The sequence below is a fragment of the Harpia harpyja genome, chromosome 17 (assembly GCF_026419915.1).
Source record: "Harpia harpyja isolate bHarHar1 chromosome 17, bHarHar1 primary haplotype, whole genome shotgun sequence".
NCBI classification, from domain to species: domain Eukaryota; kingdom Metazoa; phylum Chordata; class Aves; order Accipitriformes; family Accipitridae; genus Harpia; species Harpia harpyja.
This window is the reverse complement of record NC_068956.1, coordinates 3,821,628-3,837,759: the sequence shown is the minus strand read 5'-3', so window position 1 is coordinate 3,837,759 and position 16,132 is coordinate 3,821,628. Positions and strand designations below refer to the sequence as shown.

The 16,132-nt window shown below is 43.4% G+C and overlaps 1 protein-coding gene across 7 annotated transcripts in view; it reads left to right on the top strand.

The window, feature by feature from the left end:
• PAK1 (p21 (RAC1) activated kinase 1) overlaps window positions 1–16,132 on the top strand; it is a 71,116-nt gene that overhangs the window by 42,565 nt on the left and 12,419 nt on the right. For all 7 annotated transcript variants that reach the window (XM_052812726.1, XM_052812729.1, XM_052812732.1 and 4 more), the window contains 7 exons: window positions 4,458–4,558; window positions 5,990–6,137; window positions 7,229–7,266; window positions 9,210–9,326; window positions 9,648–9,822; window positions 13,104–13,167; window positions 14,106–14,154. In XM_052812726.1, the coding sequence (XP_052668686.1) occupies window positions 4,458–4,558; window positions 5,990–6,137; window positions 7,229–7,266; window positions 9,210–9,326; window positions 9,648–9,822; window positions 13,104–13,167; window positions 14,106–14,154 (692 nt within the window). The remainder of the gene's footprint in view (window positions 1–4,457; window positions 4,559–5,989; window positions 6,138–7,228; window positions 7,267–9,209; window positions 9,327–9,647; window positions 9,823–13,103; window positions 13,168–14,105; window positions 14,155–16,132) is intronic.

Sequence of the window (16,132 nt, the reverse complement as noted above, 5' to 3'; positions counted from 1 at the left end):
ATATTGCAGTATTCATTATTGTTATTATCTGATACCTTTGGCAACTTTGAATTGTTTTACAGATGTGGATTTTTGAATCTGCAATCCAGAAACCCATGAACTCAATATTAAAAGTTTGCCAGATCTCGGTTAGAACTTGCCATTATGAGTATTAATCCTAAAAAGCTGCAGGATTTTTGTGTTGGCTTACTTAAGGGAGTGGGGGTTTTAAATCTCTAGGCTCAACAGTTGCAGAGAACAAAGAAATCACCTGAAATTTATAAGAGAGTAAAAGAAATACAACCTGAAATGCTAGTTTGAACTGGATTTTAAGAGAGAGCTGCAAAAGTGAATGGTTTGTGTAAAATCAGCAGACAGACTGCCACTGATTTGAAGATGCCTGCGTTTACTGAAGATTGGCCAACGTGGCAGATGCTTCAAGACGTGAGAGATTTCTGTTTAGCCAAGCCCAGCAGAGCCTTCTGTTGCAATACACCTGCCCGAATGAGAATGGTTGCTTCTGTCCTCTAATTCCTGTTGAGTAAAAAATACCTTTAACACTGTCACCTTTGCTTCAGATTGGTTGATTTTCATCTTATGAAAACTTTTTCTAATCTCATGATGACAACTAAATTCCCAGTGCCTCCTGCTGCTTAAACATTAATGAAATTCCCAGGTGTTCAGACAGTCTCTTTGGTTTGTGCCTGAAATAATTTGGGTGTCATTTGTTAGTTTGGCTGGACTAAAAGGGAAGTTGGTTTCCCTTCAGTTAGAGGAATGTAATTTTGGACAAATCCATGACCTTTGGATCTTTAGTCAGGGAAGCCAGTGATTGTGTTTAACATCTGCTGGGGTTGCGAAGAGCCTGCAAAGATTTCAAATGCTCAGTGGTTAATTTTGCTAGCAAATATGGACCTGGGCTTTTACACTGTAGTCTGAGAGCTGCTGAAGTTGATGCTGTCAATCCCTTCAGAGAAGTGGTAGCTCTTTACTCTGGGCGGGGAACAGTGCTGGAGCAGGCACTTTACGAAGGATGGGTGGGAAAGATGGTGAAGGGGTTGTGCTAATATGCAAAGATGCAGCTCAAACGTATGGAGTCCTGCTGTGGAACAGGCGACAGACCTGTTGAGAGCTTGTGGGTCCAGATCAGAGGGGAGGCCAACAAGGTGGGGGACATCTTTTACAGGTTGATGGGTCAAGAAGGTCAGTTCTAGCTGAAGGTGCTTTGGAAAGTGACTTTTCCGTTGTGCTACCCCTGTGCACAAACAGACCCATGGTGTAAATGACACATGGGGCTTAAATCCTGGGCCTCATACATGTTTGTACACTTCCCATTGAGCTGTGTCCCCTTGCTAGGCTGTTCTGGAGGTGTCATGCTGTGCTTGCAAAATTTAGGATGTAATTTATAGTCCTGATTTCCTCTGTCCCAGCCTAAATCCTAAACCTGGTATTTAAAAAACCTGTCAGCTTAATACTGGGTGAGTTCTATCCAAATGGATGCAGAGCTTATGTGACTTGTTTCTTTCAACGGGAGTTGTGAACATCTGAAGTTTCTTGGGCGCAGAGCTCATCAGTGTCCTAGTTGAGGGTATGAATTTGGCACATTTAGCTCCTCTGAGCTTTGCTGAGTTCAGCTGCAGCTTTGCACAGAGGCAGGGTTTTACCCACAAGGTGACAGTTTGCAGTGCCCGGGAGCCCTTTCTGTGGTGACACAGGGAGCACTTCACACAGCGTTACCAGTGGAGAAGACTTTTCTCATCTCAGTATGCTTCAGGATGGGCTCACAGGCTTACTTCATGGTGGGATGTCGTGTTTCCTAGTTGCAGCTCAAGTTGCCAGAGCATCGTAAGGAAACTTTATGGGTGGCTCTTGTAACAAGGTCAAATGTGTGAGGTTTTGAACGCTACAAAAAGCAGTTATGTTATTAATGGTTTTAATACATTTAGGCTTTTATATCTGTCAGATTTTGGATCAAAAGCTTCTGAAGTTCATTGTCCTCCGAGACTGCTGGAGGAAAATCTCTGAATTCATGTGTCAGCTTCATGTGTGTTCACATGATGGTGAATTCAGTCTGGGTGCTATAAAACCCTGAGTGTGGCAGGCAGGCAAATTTAAAAATGTGTACAGAGCAGTTATGGTTTCACCTGCTGTAACATTATTGCTAAGGCAAAGTGATTTTAGCATGAGTTTGTGGCAGCTGTCCCAAAGGGTTGTTGAGTGTCAGGGAAAATGCAAAGGGTTGAGATGCTGTAGGAAATGGTTGCAGAAAACGAACATAATTGGGAGAACATTAACTGCTTCAGAGATATGAAAACAACATAAGTCATAAATGAAGAAAAATCTTTTCCTGTTTCTATATTGCAGTGTAGCCGTACTGAAACTCTACCTGTGTGTCGAACATGAACAGAGCGCTGGAGTGTTGATGTGACAGAGGCCATTATATTATTTAATCAGTTGCTCCAGAACTGTTTTTATTGCTTTGTATAGCTGAGGCTCATTCAGGCCATCGTCTCCTGCTTTGTGTAAGTTAGCAGTCAGCAGTCATCTCAGTTTGCTGGTTGAATGGATAGTGGAACAGTTGGTTGCAGAGCAGTTGGATTTGGGTGTGTGGCAGGAAACTAAGGCTGTCTGAACATAGAACAAAAAAACACCTAAGTGTATTGACTTCTGGATAGCAACTTAATACCCGTAAGCTTTTTAGGGATACATTCAAATCTACTGTGGCAGTCGTCCTGGACATGTGTGGGTGTGCATCACCCATGCAGCACTCTAGCATAGTGGTGCTACTACAGGTGCCCTCTTCTTCCTCGCCTGAGTGATCGGCTTCTAGGCTGAGCTGACACCCTGCTCTTTGGCTTGGAGGAATGGACTGATCCTGTAGACAGGCCTATAGAATATGGTGCCTCTCGCTCTTTGCATCTCTTTTCTTCTTGCTTTCCATCCACCACTAGTGCATGCAGCTTTTTCTGTATACCTGCTGGATGCAGCTGCTTGTTCCTTTTTTGGCAAGCCTTCGTGCTGCAGATGCTCACCATCTGCTAACCAGCAGCTGCTTCTGTCTCCTCCTAGCTTCCCCCTCTGTGATGGCTCCTCCAGCATTGCAGCTTTCTCTCCTCCTTCCCCTTGGCAACTCTGTCGCTCTTCTGTGATTCAGCTTCCCCCATCCCCTTTGTTTGAAAGAGGGATCGAAAACAATCTGTTCCATCTTCCTGTCCCAAATGGAGCATCTGATTCCTTTCTTCCTCCACAGTTACTCTGTGCAACAGTAACTCTGTAATGACACAGAGAACAGTGCCAGAGCTGGCACTGAAGGAAACAGGATTTGGGCCTTTGGGGCAAGCCCTGACCATCTCTACACAACTAACCACCAGCAGTGTCTTAATTGCAGTATTGGACATTAGCCTCACGGGTTTCTGAAATACCTGGCATTTGTCATTCATATTGCCAAAAGTGCACTGGGGAATGTCAGCCACGAAATAAATTCTGTTTGGCTTTAGATAAAAAAGGTAGCAGCTGGGAAACGTTTAGTCACCTTCTCCTGGCTCTGCTTATTTTATAACTGCAAGCAGCAGCAAATCTGAGTAGAACATGGTTCTTCCTTAAACTGATCTCAATTTCTTGAATACAGTAAATATTAAAAGGAAGGTAGAGTCCTTAATATGTCATGAATATGGATGATTCCATAATCCAAGGCATAATGATAATCTTGTTTGAAGACCTGACTTTAAAATTTACAGGGTGCATCTGCTTTGATTTATTTCCTTTCCTGTATCTTCATGACTTCTGCTCCTCACCTGCCAGATTCTGCCCTCTTGCTCTGTGTCTTCAAAGCTTGTTATTAAAACCACATTTAGTTCATTTTGTGAGCAGAAAAATATAAATGGTTTTGCTCGTACACAATTTTGTAGCAGAAGCACACATGTTATATTTCGTTTTCTTCATAAACTCTGTTTTGAGGAGGTAGGATGAAGGAAGCAATTTATAAGCAGTATTTGTAGTTAATTTTGTCCCTTATGACAAATATGAGAAGCGAACGTATATTTAACAACACATAATATTTTTTTTTAAAAGTTGCTTAAAACAACAAATAAGAAAATGTGTTCAAAACTGCATGGATTCCACTTACTGCCACTGTAGTGCTTTTGACTCTGACCTGTATAAGTTTGAGTGAATATTTTAGGTAAATAGCTCTTGTGCTGTTGAGTCTAGCCCTACCGGTTGATACTTGACATACCCAAAATGTCGGTTTCCTTGTCTTACACTTGTCCTGTGTTACAGGAATTTGATTTTTGTTGTCCACTCGCTGTGGCTGCTCTTAGTGAGGGAACAAAGTTTTTAAACCTGCTGTTTGTCTGCCCCAGATTGAAATTCTATGACTAGCAAAAGGGAGGGTTGATTGGGTAGGTAAATTGGAAGTTATTGGTGAGATTTTAATTTTTGATGGATTTGTGGATTTTTGTTGTTGTTGTCTCTTCCAGCCAATAAAAAGAAAGAGAAGGAGCGGCCGGAGATCTCCCTCCCTTCAGACTTTGAACACACGATTCATGTGGGGTTTGATGCAGTCACGGGAGAATTCACAGTAAGTGAATCTGGAGGAAAAGAGAACTGTGTGGTTTGGCTTATTGCTGGGAGGAGCCAGGACCCATTAATCTTTTATATAGTAATGCTGGAAAGGCTATTACCATCATCTAGTTTGATCTCCTTTGAAACACAACTGCAGAGGTTACCCACTAATTCCTGCTGAGAGACTGTTTGTCAAAGTTGGCACATCCCAGGAGCCTAGGCTGCCAGCAAACTTTTCCTTTCCTGTTTTTTTGGCTGATGTGGACAGCAAAACATGGTATATCTCTCCTCCGTTCCCCCTGCCCCCTTCTAGAGCTGGATTAGGTCTACAGCATAGTCTGTGTCCACCAAGTGGGGCTCTGAGAGTTCCCCTTTAGAAGACACACAGCTGTGCATAACTACTTATGACAAAATATGTACGTGCTGTCCTAAGGCTAAATGTCAGATGCTTTTATGGGTTTTTTTTATTGGCATGCAAAATACTATGAAGACAGAGTTGTATTTCATCATATTATTCTTCTTAATTTGATTACAAGATAGTATTTAATAGCAGCAGCAGTTGTCTGTGAGCAAGCTGTTTTTACCTGTCTTTAATATGCTTCTTTTTCAGGGACTTTGCTCTTCTAACCTTTGAATCACGTGTACAATTGTGTTTTGCATATCAGCCTCTAGACTTGCCCAGGTTAACCTAGATGTACCAGTGGGTCAATACCTGAGTGGCATATCCAGCCGTCCTTTTGAACAGGGAGGATAACTTTATTGGTGAAGGATCCCAGTCACTTGCCACTTTGTGAAAACTGTTATTCTTGGTGGTGATGAAAGGCACAAGTCTGGTTGTACTCCAGATGTATTTATTTTCTGGCTGAAATAATGTCCCTGTAATGAAATTCGGAGCTTCATACATGACGTTAACGTTTCTGCTTTCCCAGCTCTAATTACAATAGGCACCAAACTACTATTATCAAAGAACTCTAGTGTGACAAGAAGACCCAAATGAATCTTGCATGTCCATTGTGCTAGGTGCTATACAGTGTATGTTACTTCTGTAGTCTTTCTTGGATATATGTAAATATGTGTATACCTGAGCATAAAGGGTTTGTTGTTGGTTTTTGTTTGCTTGCTTGCTTGCTTGCTTGAGGCTTTTCCTGAACTGCAGCATTTGGGTCTGCTCCTTTCTGGTTTTTGAGTTTTGGTCTTCAAAGGACCTGGGTCTCACTCAAAGCCCCGTGAGCAGAGTGGCATTTGCACGTCCATGTAAGGAACGTGTGACTTGTAACACAGGTGGTGGCTAGGAAGGGATCGATCCACCGCCTCTTTTCCTTTCCTCTCCTCTTTTCTCCCTATTTCTGTCACAGCACTGCATAACCCCAGAAACTGTGGCAGAACTGTGGCGGCAGGTGTGTGTGCTGTGAACCACTGTGAGCTAACAAGGTACGTCTCCCCACAGGGAATGCCGGAGCAATGGGCACGTTTACTGCAGACTTCCAACATCACCAAGTCGGAGCAGAAGAAGAACCCCCAGGCAGTGCTGGATGTGTTGGAGTTCTACAACTCCAAGAAGATCTCCAACAGCCAGAAGTACATGAGTTTCACAGGTACATGTTGATTGTCTCATATGGTTGCTTTGTCCAACCAGTAGTTCTGTCTTTTCAAGGAAAATGTGAATGAGATTCTCTGGCTGCTCAAGAACCCCTCTTCCTTTGAAATGCTGTTCTATTAATCCTGATGCCCAGCATAGCTGCAAAAGAGGAGGTCAGTCAACTGGCTAACTCCCCAAAACACATAGTTTTTCTGAAACTTATAGCCAGCATCTGGAAGGCAGATCCCAGAGTGTTGTTGCTGGGTTCCCAGTGATGAAAATCCATGGAGAAAACAGGCAGCTAAATTTTGCACCAGTTTCGGTTTCCACCATGGGTGTGGATGTTGCTTTGTGCATGCTTGGGGTGAGGGTCTCTCTGCTCCCATGTGCTGTGATTGAGGAATACGCCTGCTAGGTGCTTGATAACTGCTGGCCAGATTCCTCTGAAAATCAAAGCTGCTAAGGTTTTGTGCCTTCTTTGTATGGATTACCTGCCCAGTGGAGGACTCAGCAGCCACCACTCCTTTTCCCTTTCAACTCTAACTCCTTCCCTTTCTAAATATTAATCCCTGCTTTGGTTCTTTTTAAGAGGATGAAACCATGTCACCAGAACTGGTATCAATTCGGAATGCTCCAGGCAGGGATAAAAGCACAAATCTTCCTCATGTGTGCCTGGATAGTCAAACAAGAAGCCTACCAGTTGATTCATGGGATCCTCTGTTGCTATTCCAGGAAGTTTAGGTGGCCGAGACTGAACATCTTGCGGGTCTTGGGCTAGCTGCAGTGCCTCTGCTGGTGATTTAGCCCATTGAAAATATTTTGTGTATATGGATGGAGGAGAGTATTCATTCAGGTGTTGCTCTGGGAAATTCCACCCTCCTGCAGCAGGGATTTGGGGCCCCTGCATTTATCTGCAGAATTTTTACCCTCTATTCCCATATCTGCCAGGTGTCAGCTTGTTCTGGGTAGCTGAAGGTAGTGCCAAGGTTTGGGAGCAGCCTTTCTTCCTGCCCCTTCCGAAGGGAGCTTGTCCCTTTCTCCTCTCCCTGATGCTGCTGCATTTACAACTCATTTATTTATAACGGTATTGCTATCTGTCTCTTTCAGATAAATCAACAGAGGATTACAATTCATCTAATACGTTGGTAAGCCTTATATTCACATTCTGTCTTGAGTTTGGGGATTTAAAAACTTGCATAAAGTAGTTAACTACATGTAAACTTTCGGTTTGCTTAGTATTTTAAAATCTGAACTATATATATTTGTATACTGAATATATGTTTATAAAAACAAGCATGCTCCCTTCACTTCTTTTTTTCTCAACTGAGGGAGAATCAGGTAGGCAGAAGTAGTTTTCAGTAGTGAATAGAAATTAGTGAATTAATGAATAGAAAGGGTTCTGTTTCCATAGAAGTCAATCTGTTCCTGTACGTAGAATTTTATAACTGCTCTGCTTTCAGGTTTTATGTCTCTAAACATCCGTGACATAACAAAGTTTAATTACTAACCTACAAGGTCTGATTGACCAAAACTAATGTTGATTAGTGTTGATTAACCAAACTAATCTCCAGCAGAAAAGGAAGTAAAAGGTTCTCTTCTCTGCTTGACCTTTACTCTGTCCTTATTAGGGCAGGCACCACTCCTGTTTGCTTTGTTAGGAGACGTGATACGTTTCTGCGCATGCATGTGAAATGGAAGAAACAAAACTTTCAATTTGAGATGATTCATAAAACCCCACAGTTCCCTCATCTCTTGTTTTCTCACTGCCATGCCATTATCTAGAGTTGGCTTGTTCTGCTCCCTTCTGGAGGCAACACATTCAGGTCTGACTGTTTAGGACTCCCTGCAAAAAGAAAAGGAGAACGTTTCTGCTGTTGTTCATGATTACATGTCATTATACATCAATCCTCAGGAGTTTAGAATATCTGAGGCTGTTGGATTTTAAAGTAAATCGTGAAGAAAGCAGTAGTTACCAGTCTACTGAGATAGCCTGATGTTTTTGGAAGACACTAGGTAGCCTTTAATTTTGGGGATATTCAGGAAATACCCAGTACATAGGTGTTTTTTCGTGTTGCTTTTAACAGGTTAAGCTTTTGTGTTACGTCAAGTGCACTTTAGCAATTATATGTCAGGATGCTGGTGACTTCGAGTATTTTAAGTTCAGTGAAATACTACATTGTTTTCCACCTCTTTCAGAGAGTACTTTATTTTAATACTTTTTCCCCTGCTACTCTTGGGGAACTGATGATGCACAAGCAAAACTGGTCTAGTGGGCTGAGGATCTCACCAAGTTTATTTTGAAATGTTTATAGTGTAAAGAATGCCATGAACTTCAAATCCAGTTTCAAATTTAAAAGGTTCAAAGTGACTTTGGTTTCTAATCTCAGTATTGCAAAAAATTCCAGATAATTTTTTTAATCACTTGTAAAACTTGATTTTTTAAAAAAAATTGTTATTCCTATTTTTCATGAAATTTTCTTTTAGAAAGCAATTTTAAAAGGTATTTGAAAAGATATTACGGGATTCTGCTTCCAAAAATCTTTCATTACTTAGTTCTCAGTCACAGTACCAAAGCTGGTGTTAACTTGACCTCCCAACTGTTAGAGAAAACATTAAGATTTTGATGCAAATTAAAACATTTAAAGACTGAAGTGTCCAATCTGCATGATCTGGGTTTGAAGCAACCAGCAAAACAAAAAAGATGACGTAAATAGGGACAGATATTTCCAAACCCAGATGTTGTCCCCGGAATTGCTGGGTCTGCCATGTGGGTGTTGGGAAGGCAGTGAGAGAACCCAGGTGGGTCTCAAGTCCTTGGGAAGAGGATTGCCATCATGCAGGCAGATGACAAGCTCTGTCTGAACAGTTGCGTTGGGCAGTGCTGGACTGCCCCTCCATTTCCCACAAAGGCTCAGGATCTTTGGGGTTTGAATTTTTTGGATATTGTAACTTGGTAGCCTGTTCTGATTATTATTTTTCTGCACTTGCTTCAATGCAGTCTCGGTTAGGAGCTTAATACAATGTTTGTGATTTTGTTTATAACAAGCGATTGGGTTTTTATTTTTGCTATTTGTGTAACCACATGGAGAATGTGAAGGCTGTCTCTGAGACCCCTGCAGTGCCCTCAGTGTCTGAAGATGAAGATGATGAAGATGATGCAGCTCCACCCCCTGTGATAGCTCCACGACCTGAACACACAAAATCTGTGAGCAGAAATATTTCCTTCAGCCCCTGCCGCTGCAGTCACAGTTGGGTCTTGCCTGTGGCTCCTCATCCATGCTGCATGGCATGGTGCTGAGCCCTTCTTGGGAGGAGGTGGGATCCATTCCTTCTGGCAGAGCACCTTCATATTATCACCTGCCTAGTTGTGGGGGGGACAAGAGAGTCCTTGCTTAGTGACATTAGTTGTTAACAAAGTAGCTACAGAAATGCATCCCTGACAGCAACAAGAACAATAACAAGATGAATAGAAGTGTTTGAGTCATCTGACTTGTATTAATATCTACATTTTTCTCAACAAAATTAGATATACACCCGCTCTGTGATAGACCCTCTTCCTCCTCCTACCAGAGATGTGGCCACCTCTCCTATTTCTTCTCCCTCGGAAAACAGCACAACGGCGCCTGATATGCTGGTCAGGAACACGGAGAAACAGAAGAAAAAGCCAAAAATGTCAGATGAAGAGATCTTGGAAAAATTAAGTATGTCTTTTTTTTTTTAATTAAATTCCAGGTCCTGCTGTGTTGATTTCTCAAAATCTTAATAAGCTGAAATGTTTTGACATTCCCATTTTGAGATCTCTTACTGAAGACATTGCGTTGTGACTGTGTGCCAAAATTAGGGGCAGATGTAAGGAGGGAGTATAAATGTAAGCTGAGTACCTGTGATGCCAACTGAAGTCCCTGGGGAGTTACAGATCCTCAGGCTCTGCAAAACAAGCCCCGAATAAGTAGCATCTACTTAACTATGAAGTCTGAGATTGTTCCACATCTTGATATTCTGTAGCTCTGGAGCATGGATGATTATACTGCAATGTTAGACATAAGGTGTCTAAAAGGTGGAGAGAAAATTAGTGCATTCCTGAGTTTGCCTTCCACAATACTATGGTGTAAAGTGACATGGTTATTTTTAAGTGCCTTAACACTGTGTGGGTACCCAAATCAGTGGTGGTTTCTAAGAAAAATCCATCATGTCTCTTTGTTGTGTCCTAGTGTCTTTAACAGTCCCTACCTTCAGTTCAAGTGCTTCTCTGCTGCCTGGTATTTTTGGGTTATGCTGTGGCATATGCAGTAGCTGAACCAGCTCTTCTGTGCAATTGATTGCTATCCTCCAGCCTGGGCCATTTTTTATTAGGGTAGAGCATTTCTCAGTCTTTGAACTACTAATCCTGTATTAATGACATACGTGCCTTGCTTGTCAGTTGATGTAAATTGTGTTAGCTCCCCTATGGTCAGGCTGGTCTCCTCAGTTGAGGGTATACCCTTAAAGGTCAGTATTTTATGAAGCAAAGACTAGTAGCTAGACGAGGGGAAAATTTAATCTGAGGGTATAACTTAAAAAAAATAAATTAAAATGGCATCAGTGTACTTCATTCCTTTAAATAAAGCCTAAATTGAATTGATGGCATGTTAACTGGAAATGCTTGCTATTGGAAAACTTATAGCCGTTGTTCCGAAACAGCAACTTCACTTACTTAATTAGCAGGACCTTTGTATTATTAAGGATTCAACCATTTTTGTGACCAGGTAGGGCAAGCAGGGACTGTGGCAGGAAAAAGGTGCTATTCTAATACAAATACATTCACTTCTGTAATGAAGAGAAATGTAAGTGCCCCTCTTTAGGAGTGTCAGGTGGCAGATGCACCTTCTGACACCTTGCTTGCTCCAGCAAGTGGTGGTCTGTGCTGAACTGATTCTTTAGCATTGAGGGGTTTCGTTATAAATAGGTGGGTGTGTGTGAAGTTCAGTGGCTGCTGTTAGGTGTCAGCTTCTAGATTTGGGCTAGTCAGAAGTAGGCGATGAACTTTAATCCTGTTGTAAACTGATGTTTTTCCACTGAGGGCAGTGGAGTTGTACTTGTGCAAAGATGTGCAACCCTTTCGTGTTTTGGTTTGACATGTGAATAAAATGACTAAAATCTTAAAGCATATATATATATACACATACTGAAGATGTGCCAAGGTTAAAAGGAAGCCAATAAATCTCCACCTCTTAGCATTAACGCAGCATTGGTGCAAACATTAATGAATCCTCACCTGACTTTTTGGGAGGTAGGAAACATTACCCCATTCTACAGATGACAGCATTAAACAGGGCAAGACTGGCAACTGCCTCTTGTCACTGCAGCACTGTCCTGTCACTGCCATGGGGAAACATTTGCCTCAGTCTGAACTTGTAGCCTGTGTTAGGCTTTGAGGGAAAGTTTACGAACATTTGTTCAGAAATGCTTGCCCTCAGGGCAAACAGCACTGCTTCCACGGTTGTACAGTGGGGTTTATATAGTCAGATTTCTCTCCCCGCCCTCCTCTCCAAACATGGACCATATTCCCTTGCCTTTGCCTCTGTCTGCCCTAAACCCTGCGGGTCTGGCTGCTCTCCAGCAGCATCTGAAAATAGCCTGCTCTTACTCTGCTTGCTACTGGAGTTCTTGGCCTAGTGACCACGAGCAGTTTCTTTGCCAGTATACATCTGTTTAGACTCAGCCCTAGACCCCTGTGAAAGCAGCACCATATGTTGGCAGCTTGAGTGACTTGCAAACACCAACTCAGATGCAACTCTGCGTCCCTTGATCCTATTAGCCACCCTGGTGCTGTTAGAGAGGAGACTTGCTCCCAGCTAAGCTCTAGGAATTGTTGGCTCTGATTTCTTTAGCCTAAAAAGGGTGCGATTCCTGCCTGCCGTAGGGGTATTATGAATATCAGTAAATGTTTGCAGGGAGCATTGAGTTTCAGTGATGCTCCTTTTGTGAGTTTCTCCAGTTTACCCTTTGGCAACCCACCATACAATTCGCAGGAGTCCAGCACCTCTATGTAGGCTGCCCACTGCCTGCCCTTGGGCTGAGAGCTCCCTCCCCTCATACAGAAAACATTGTGTTCCTCGTGAATACCAAATCCACCTTGAGCCTGAGTGGCCCTTCACCACCTTGTGTTGCAGAACACCATGCAAAGTGCTTTTCCCTCTGAGGGATGCAGTAATACGCTTTCTTCTGGCTGAACAGCCACATTAGGGGGGGAATGAGCTGAGATTGCCTCGGGTTGCTCTCCAAAACCAGAGCAATGCTGCAGTCGAATGGCAACTGCTGCTAAAACCTGTGCTGACTGTTGGATTCCTAGAAAAGCAGCTGAGCATTGCCCAGGCCAGGGGAGGTTTGACTCTGAAGGGTCTCTCCAGCTTCCCCCCTGTGTCTTGCAACCCAGTCCTTGGGTCAGTAATGGCTACGGTTGTGCTGGTTCAGAAATGTCATAAATACTTTTGTTCTGCCAGAAATTGTCATGGTGTAGGGAAATCTTTGGCTAGATTTGCAACAGACTGTTGGCTCTAAGATAAATGAGGCCCTGGCCTCCAAATTCAGAGGACGTTGCAGTGCAGGGGCATCTTAGGTCATCCAGTGTGTTGAAGCTGGCAGTGACTTTTAAGTTGCAGGTTTCCAGCAAATAATTGTGCTTACATGTGTGAGGGTCATGTGTCCCCATCCTGTGCCTTGCAGTGTTCAGTCACCAGCTGCTAGTGAAGGTTAAATGTGCTTAATGTCTGTGTTCCACCGTTTCTGAAGGGAAAATACCTGTGCGAGGGGAATGCCGCAGCTGGTATGTGGGTAAATAACTGAGGACTTGCTTGGTGTTTGTGTGCCTCTTGATTTCTGGCAAGTGGTTCATGAGGCTCGGCAGAGCCCGCTGTGGCTGTGGGGCTGCTCTTCAAGTACAGTTGGTTCTTATAGCTATACGAAAAATTACTTACAAAATCCTCTTGGGTTTTTTTTGTAGGAAGTATTGTGAGTGTGGGCGATCCAAAAAAGAAGTACACGTGTTTTGAGAAGATTGGACAAGGGTTAGTATATGCTCCTTCTCTGTCCTATACCTTTCCTTATGCTAAGAAGGAAGCACTGAAACCAGGCTAAGTTAGTTTGCTGGGAAAAGCTGTTGGTAATGCTTTGGAGAGTTTATTTTGTTTGGTTTTTTTTTTGTTTTCTTTTTCTTTTTTTAATTCTGATTGTTTTGGTGGGTTCCACCCCCCCCCAGATCTTCTCCTTTTCCTGGCAAAGTCCTGAGTCACAGGGAGTGGGTTTTTTTGTGTGATTGTGTTTTAATATATGAAAATATGTCATTACATGATCAGGTTGCTAAGTATAGCTGCAAGCAGGGAAGGAACTGCTTATTTTCAGCATGCAAGACAATCTTCAAATTACAGATTTGCTTTCTGAATTAAGTGTCCTCAACGTGGGTGTTGCGCCCGTCTTAGCAGGGTAGGGGGAAAGTAGGCGTTGTAGGAGAGGCTGTAGTGAGGCAAATCACTGTGAGATCTCCTGTCAGCTCCTGTGCTGAGGCTTAAACTCGAGTTTCCCTCACTACAAATGCGACATTTGTTTACTTTAGCTGATCCTATCTGCTTTGTAATCACGTTGGGCAGTCTGCAAGCCAGGGCAGTGCAGTCATGCCAGTTTATACGGGATCAACTCATGGTCCTACAAGGTGTGCTAAGTTGCTGGTTTAGCAGCAAGGGTTTGGATGAGCATAGTGTCCCTTATTAGGAGTCCCTTATTAGGAGCTTTGTTCCCCATAAATTCTCTAGCTTCTGTTCCAACAGCAGTCTTGGCTCAGAAGTATTTCAGATGAAATTTACCACTGGAATTATTGCATGAAAAGGAACGGGACTGAGAGCGCTTCAAAGAGACAAGTGGGAAGGGGCATGTGTTAAGCTCTCAGTCTTGCTATAAGGCACTAATAAGTGGTGTGGTTTTTTTTTTTTCTTTTCTCTCTTTTGTTTAGAGCCTCGGGTACAGTTTACACGGCAATGGATGTGGCTACAGGACAGGAGGTAAGTGCTACTAGAATACCACAGCAGTGGATTTTGGATTGTGTCCTAAAAGTTCAACCTGATGCTACAAAATAAAGACAGTCTTTCAGGGGTTCATGACATCTTATTTTTAATGAGGTATTTATTTCCTTACTAACGAGGCATGGATGAGTGGTCTGAGCAAAGAACTGGAAAAAGTGATTTCTTAAGTTTTGATTCCTGAATCATTTCATATTTGTAAAGACTCTTTCTGTGACCACAAAGGCTAGAAGCAAATGTTCTGATTGGATAGTTTCTCAGTAGAAATTTATTTCTTTATCCCCATATTGAGTGCACCCTCAGCAAGTTTGCCGACGACACCAAGCTGTGTGGTGTGGTCGACACGCTGGAGGGAAGGGATGCCATCCAGAGGGACCTTGACAGACTTGAGAGGTGGGCCTGTGTGAACCTCATGTAGTTCAACAAGGTCAAGTGCAAGGTCCTGCACCTGGGTCGGGGCAATCCCAAGCACAAGTACAGGCTGGGTGATGAGTGGATTGAGCACAGCCCTGCAGAGAAGGACTTGGGGGTATTAGTGGATGAAAAAATGAATATGAGCCAGCAATGTATGCTCATAGCCCAGAAAGCCAACTGTGTCCTGGCCCGCATCAAAAGAAGTGTGGCTAGCAGGTTGAGGGCGGCAATTCTCCCCTACTACTCTGCTCTCATGAGACCCTACCTGGAGTACTGCATTCAGCTCTGGGGCCCCCAACTTAAGAAGGACATGGACCTGTTGGAGCGAGTCCAGAGGGGGGCCATGAAGATGATCAGAGGGCTGGAGCCCCTCTCCTATGAAGACAGGCTAAGAGAGTTGGGGTTGTTCAGCCTGGAGAAGAGAAGGCTCCGGGGAGACCTTATAGCAGCTTTCCAGTACATAAAGGGGGCCTACAGGAAAGATGGGGCGGGACTCTTTAACAGGGAGTGTAGTGATAGGATGAGTGGTAATGTTGTTAAACTGAAAGAGGGCAGGTTTAGATTAGATGTAAGGAAGAAAATCTTTACTGTGAGGGTGGTGAGGCACTAGCACAGGTTGCCCAGAGAGACTGTGGATGCCCCATCGCTGGAAATGTTCAAGGCCAGGTTGGATGGGGCTTTGAGCAACCGGGTCTAGTGGAATGTGTCCCTGCCCATGGCAGAGGGGTTGGAACAAGATGATCTTTAAGGTCCCTTCCAACCCAAACCATTCTGTGATTCTCTTTTATATGCCTTCTGCTCCTTTGCTTCCTACACTTACACTAGTTGACTTGCATAGAAATAGTTCCTCTCCCACCCTTTGCCCACTTGCTTTCTGCCCTTGAATTGAGAGACAAGGAATGTCTGTCTGTCTCTTTTTTTCCCCTCCTGAGTATTGAAAAGTGCCCTGCATATTGCATGCATGCATAATAAACTAGTAGTGACGGATATGCAGTGTCTGTGGAAATGATTATTGCTAGATGGAGAATTTTTAAAGAGGAAAGGGTATGCATTATTCCAAATATATTTATGGAAGTCTGCAGCAATGCACATCTACTTTGCATTTGTACAATGTCAGGGTTATCCACCAGTAAATTTCATAATTGTGCTTTTTGCTGAAACTCCTTCACCCCCTTTTCCAGTTCCTGAATCGTAAAATCATGGCATGGTTTGGGTTGGAAGGGACCTTAAAGATTATCTAGTTCCAACCCCCCTGCCATGGGCAGGGACACCTTCCACTAGGCCAGGTTGCTCAAAGCCCCATCCAACCTGGCCCTGAACACTTCCAAGGATGGGGCATCCACAACTTCTCTGGGCAACCTCCCAGAGGTTCCAGTGCCTCACTGCCCTCACTGTAAAGAATTTCCTCCTATATGGACTGGCTGCGGGAACTCAGAGTTACTAAATGGCTGAGCAACCTGTGATGAAAAAGTGTTTTCCCGCTTCAGGTGTATGTGGGACTGAAATAATCGACACTGGTACTGGCAGGTTTCTAGGGGACTCCTGT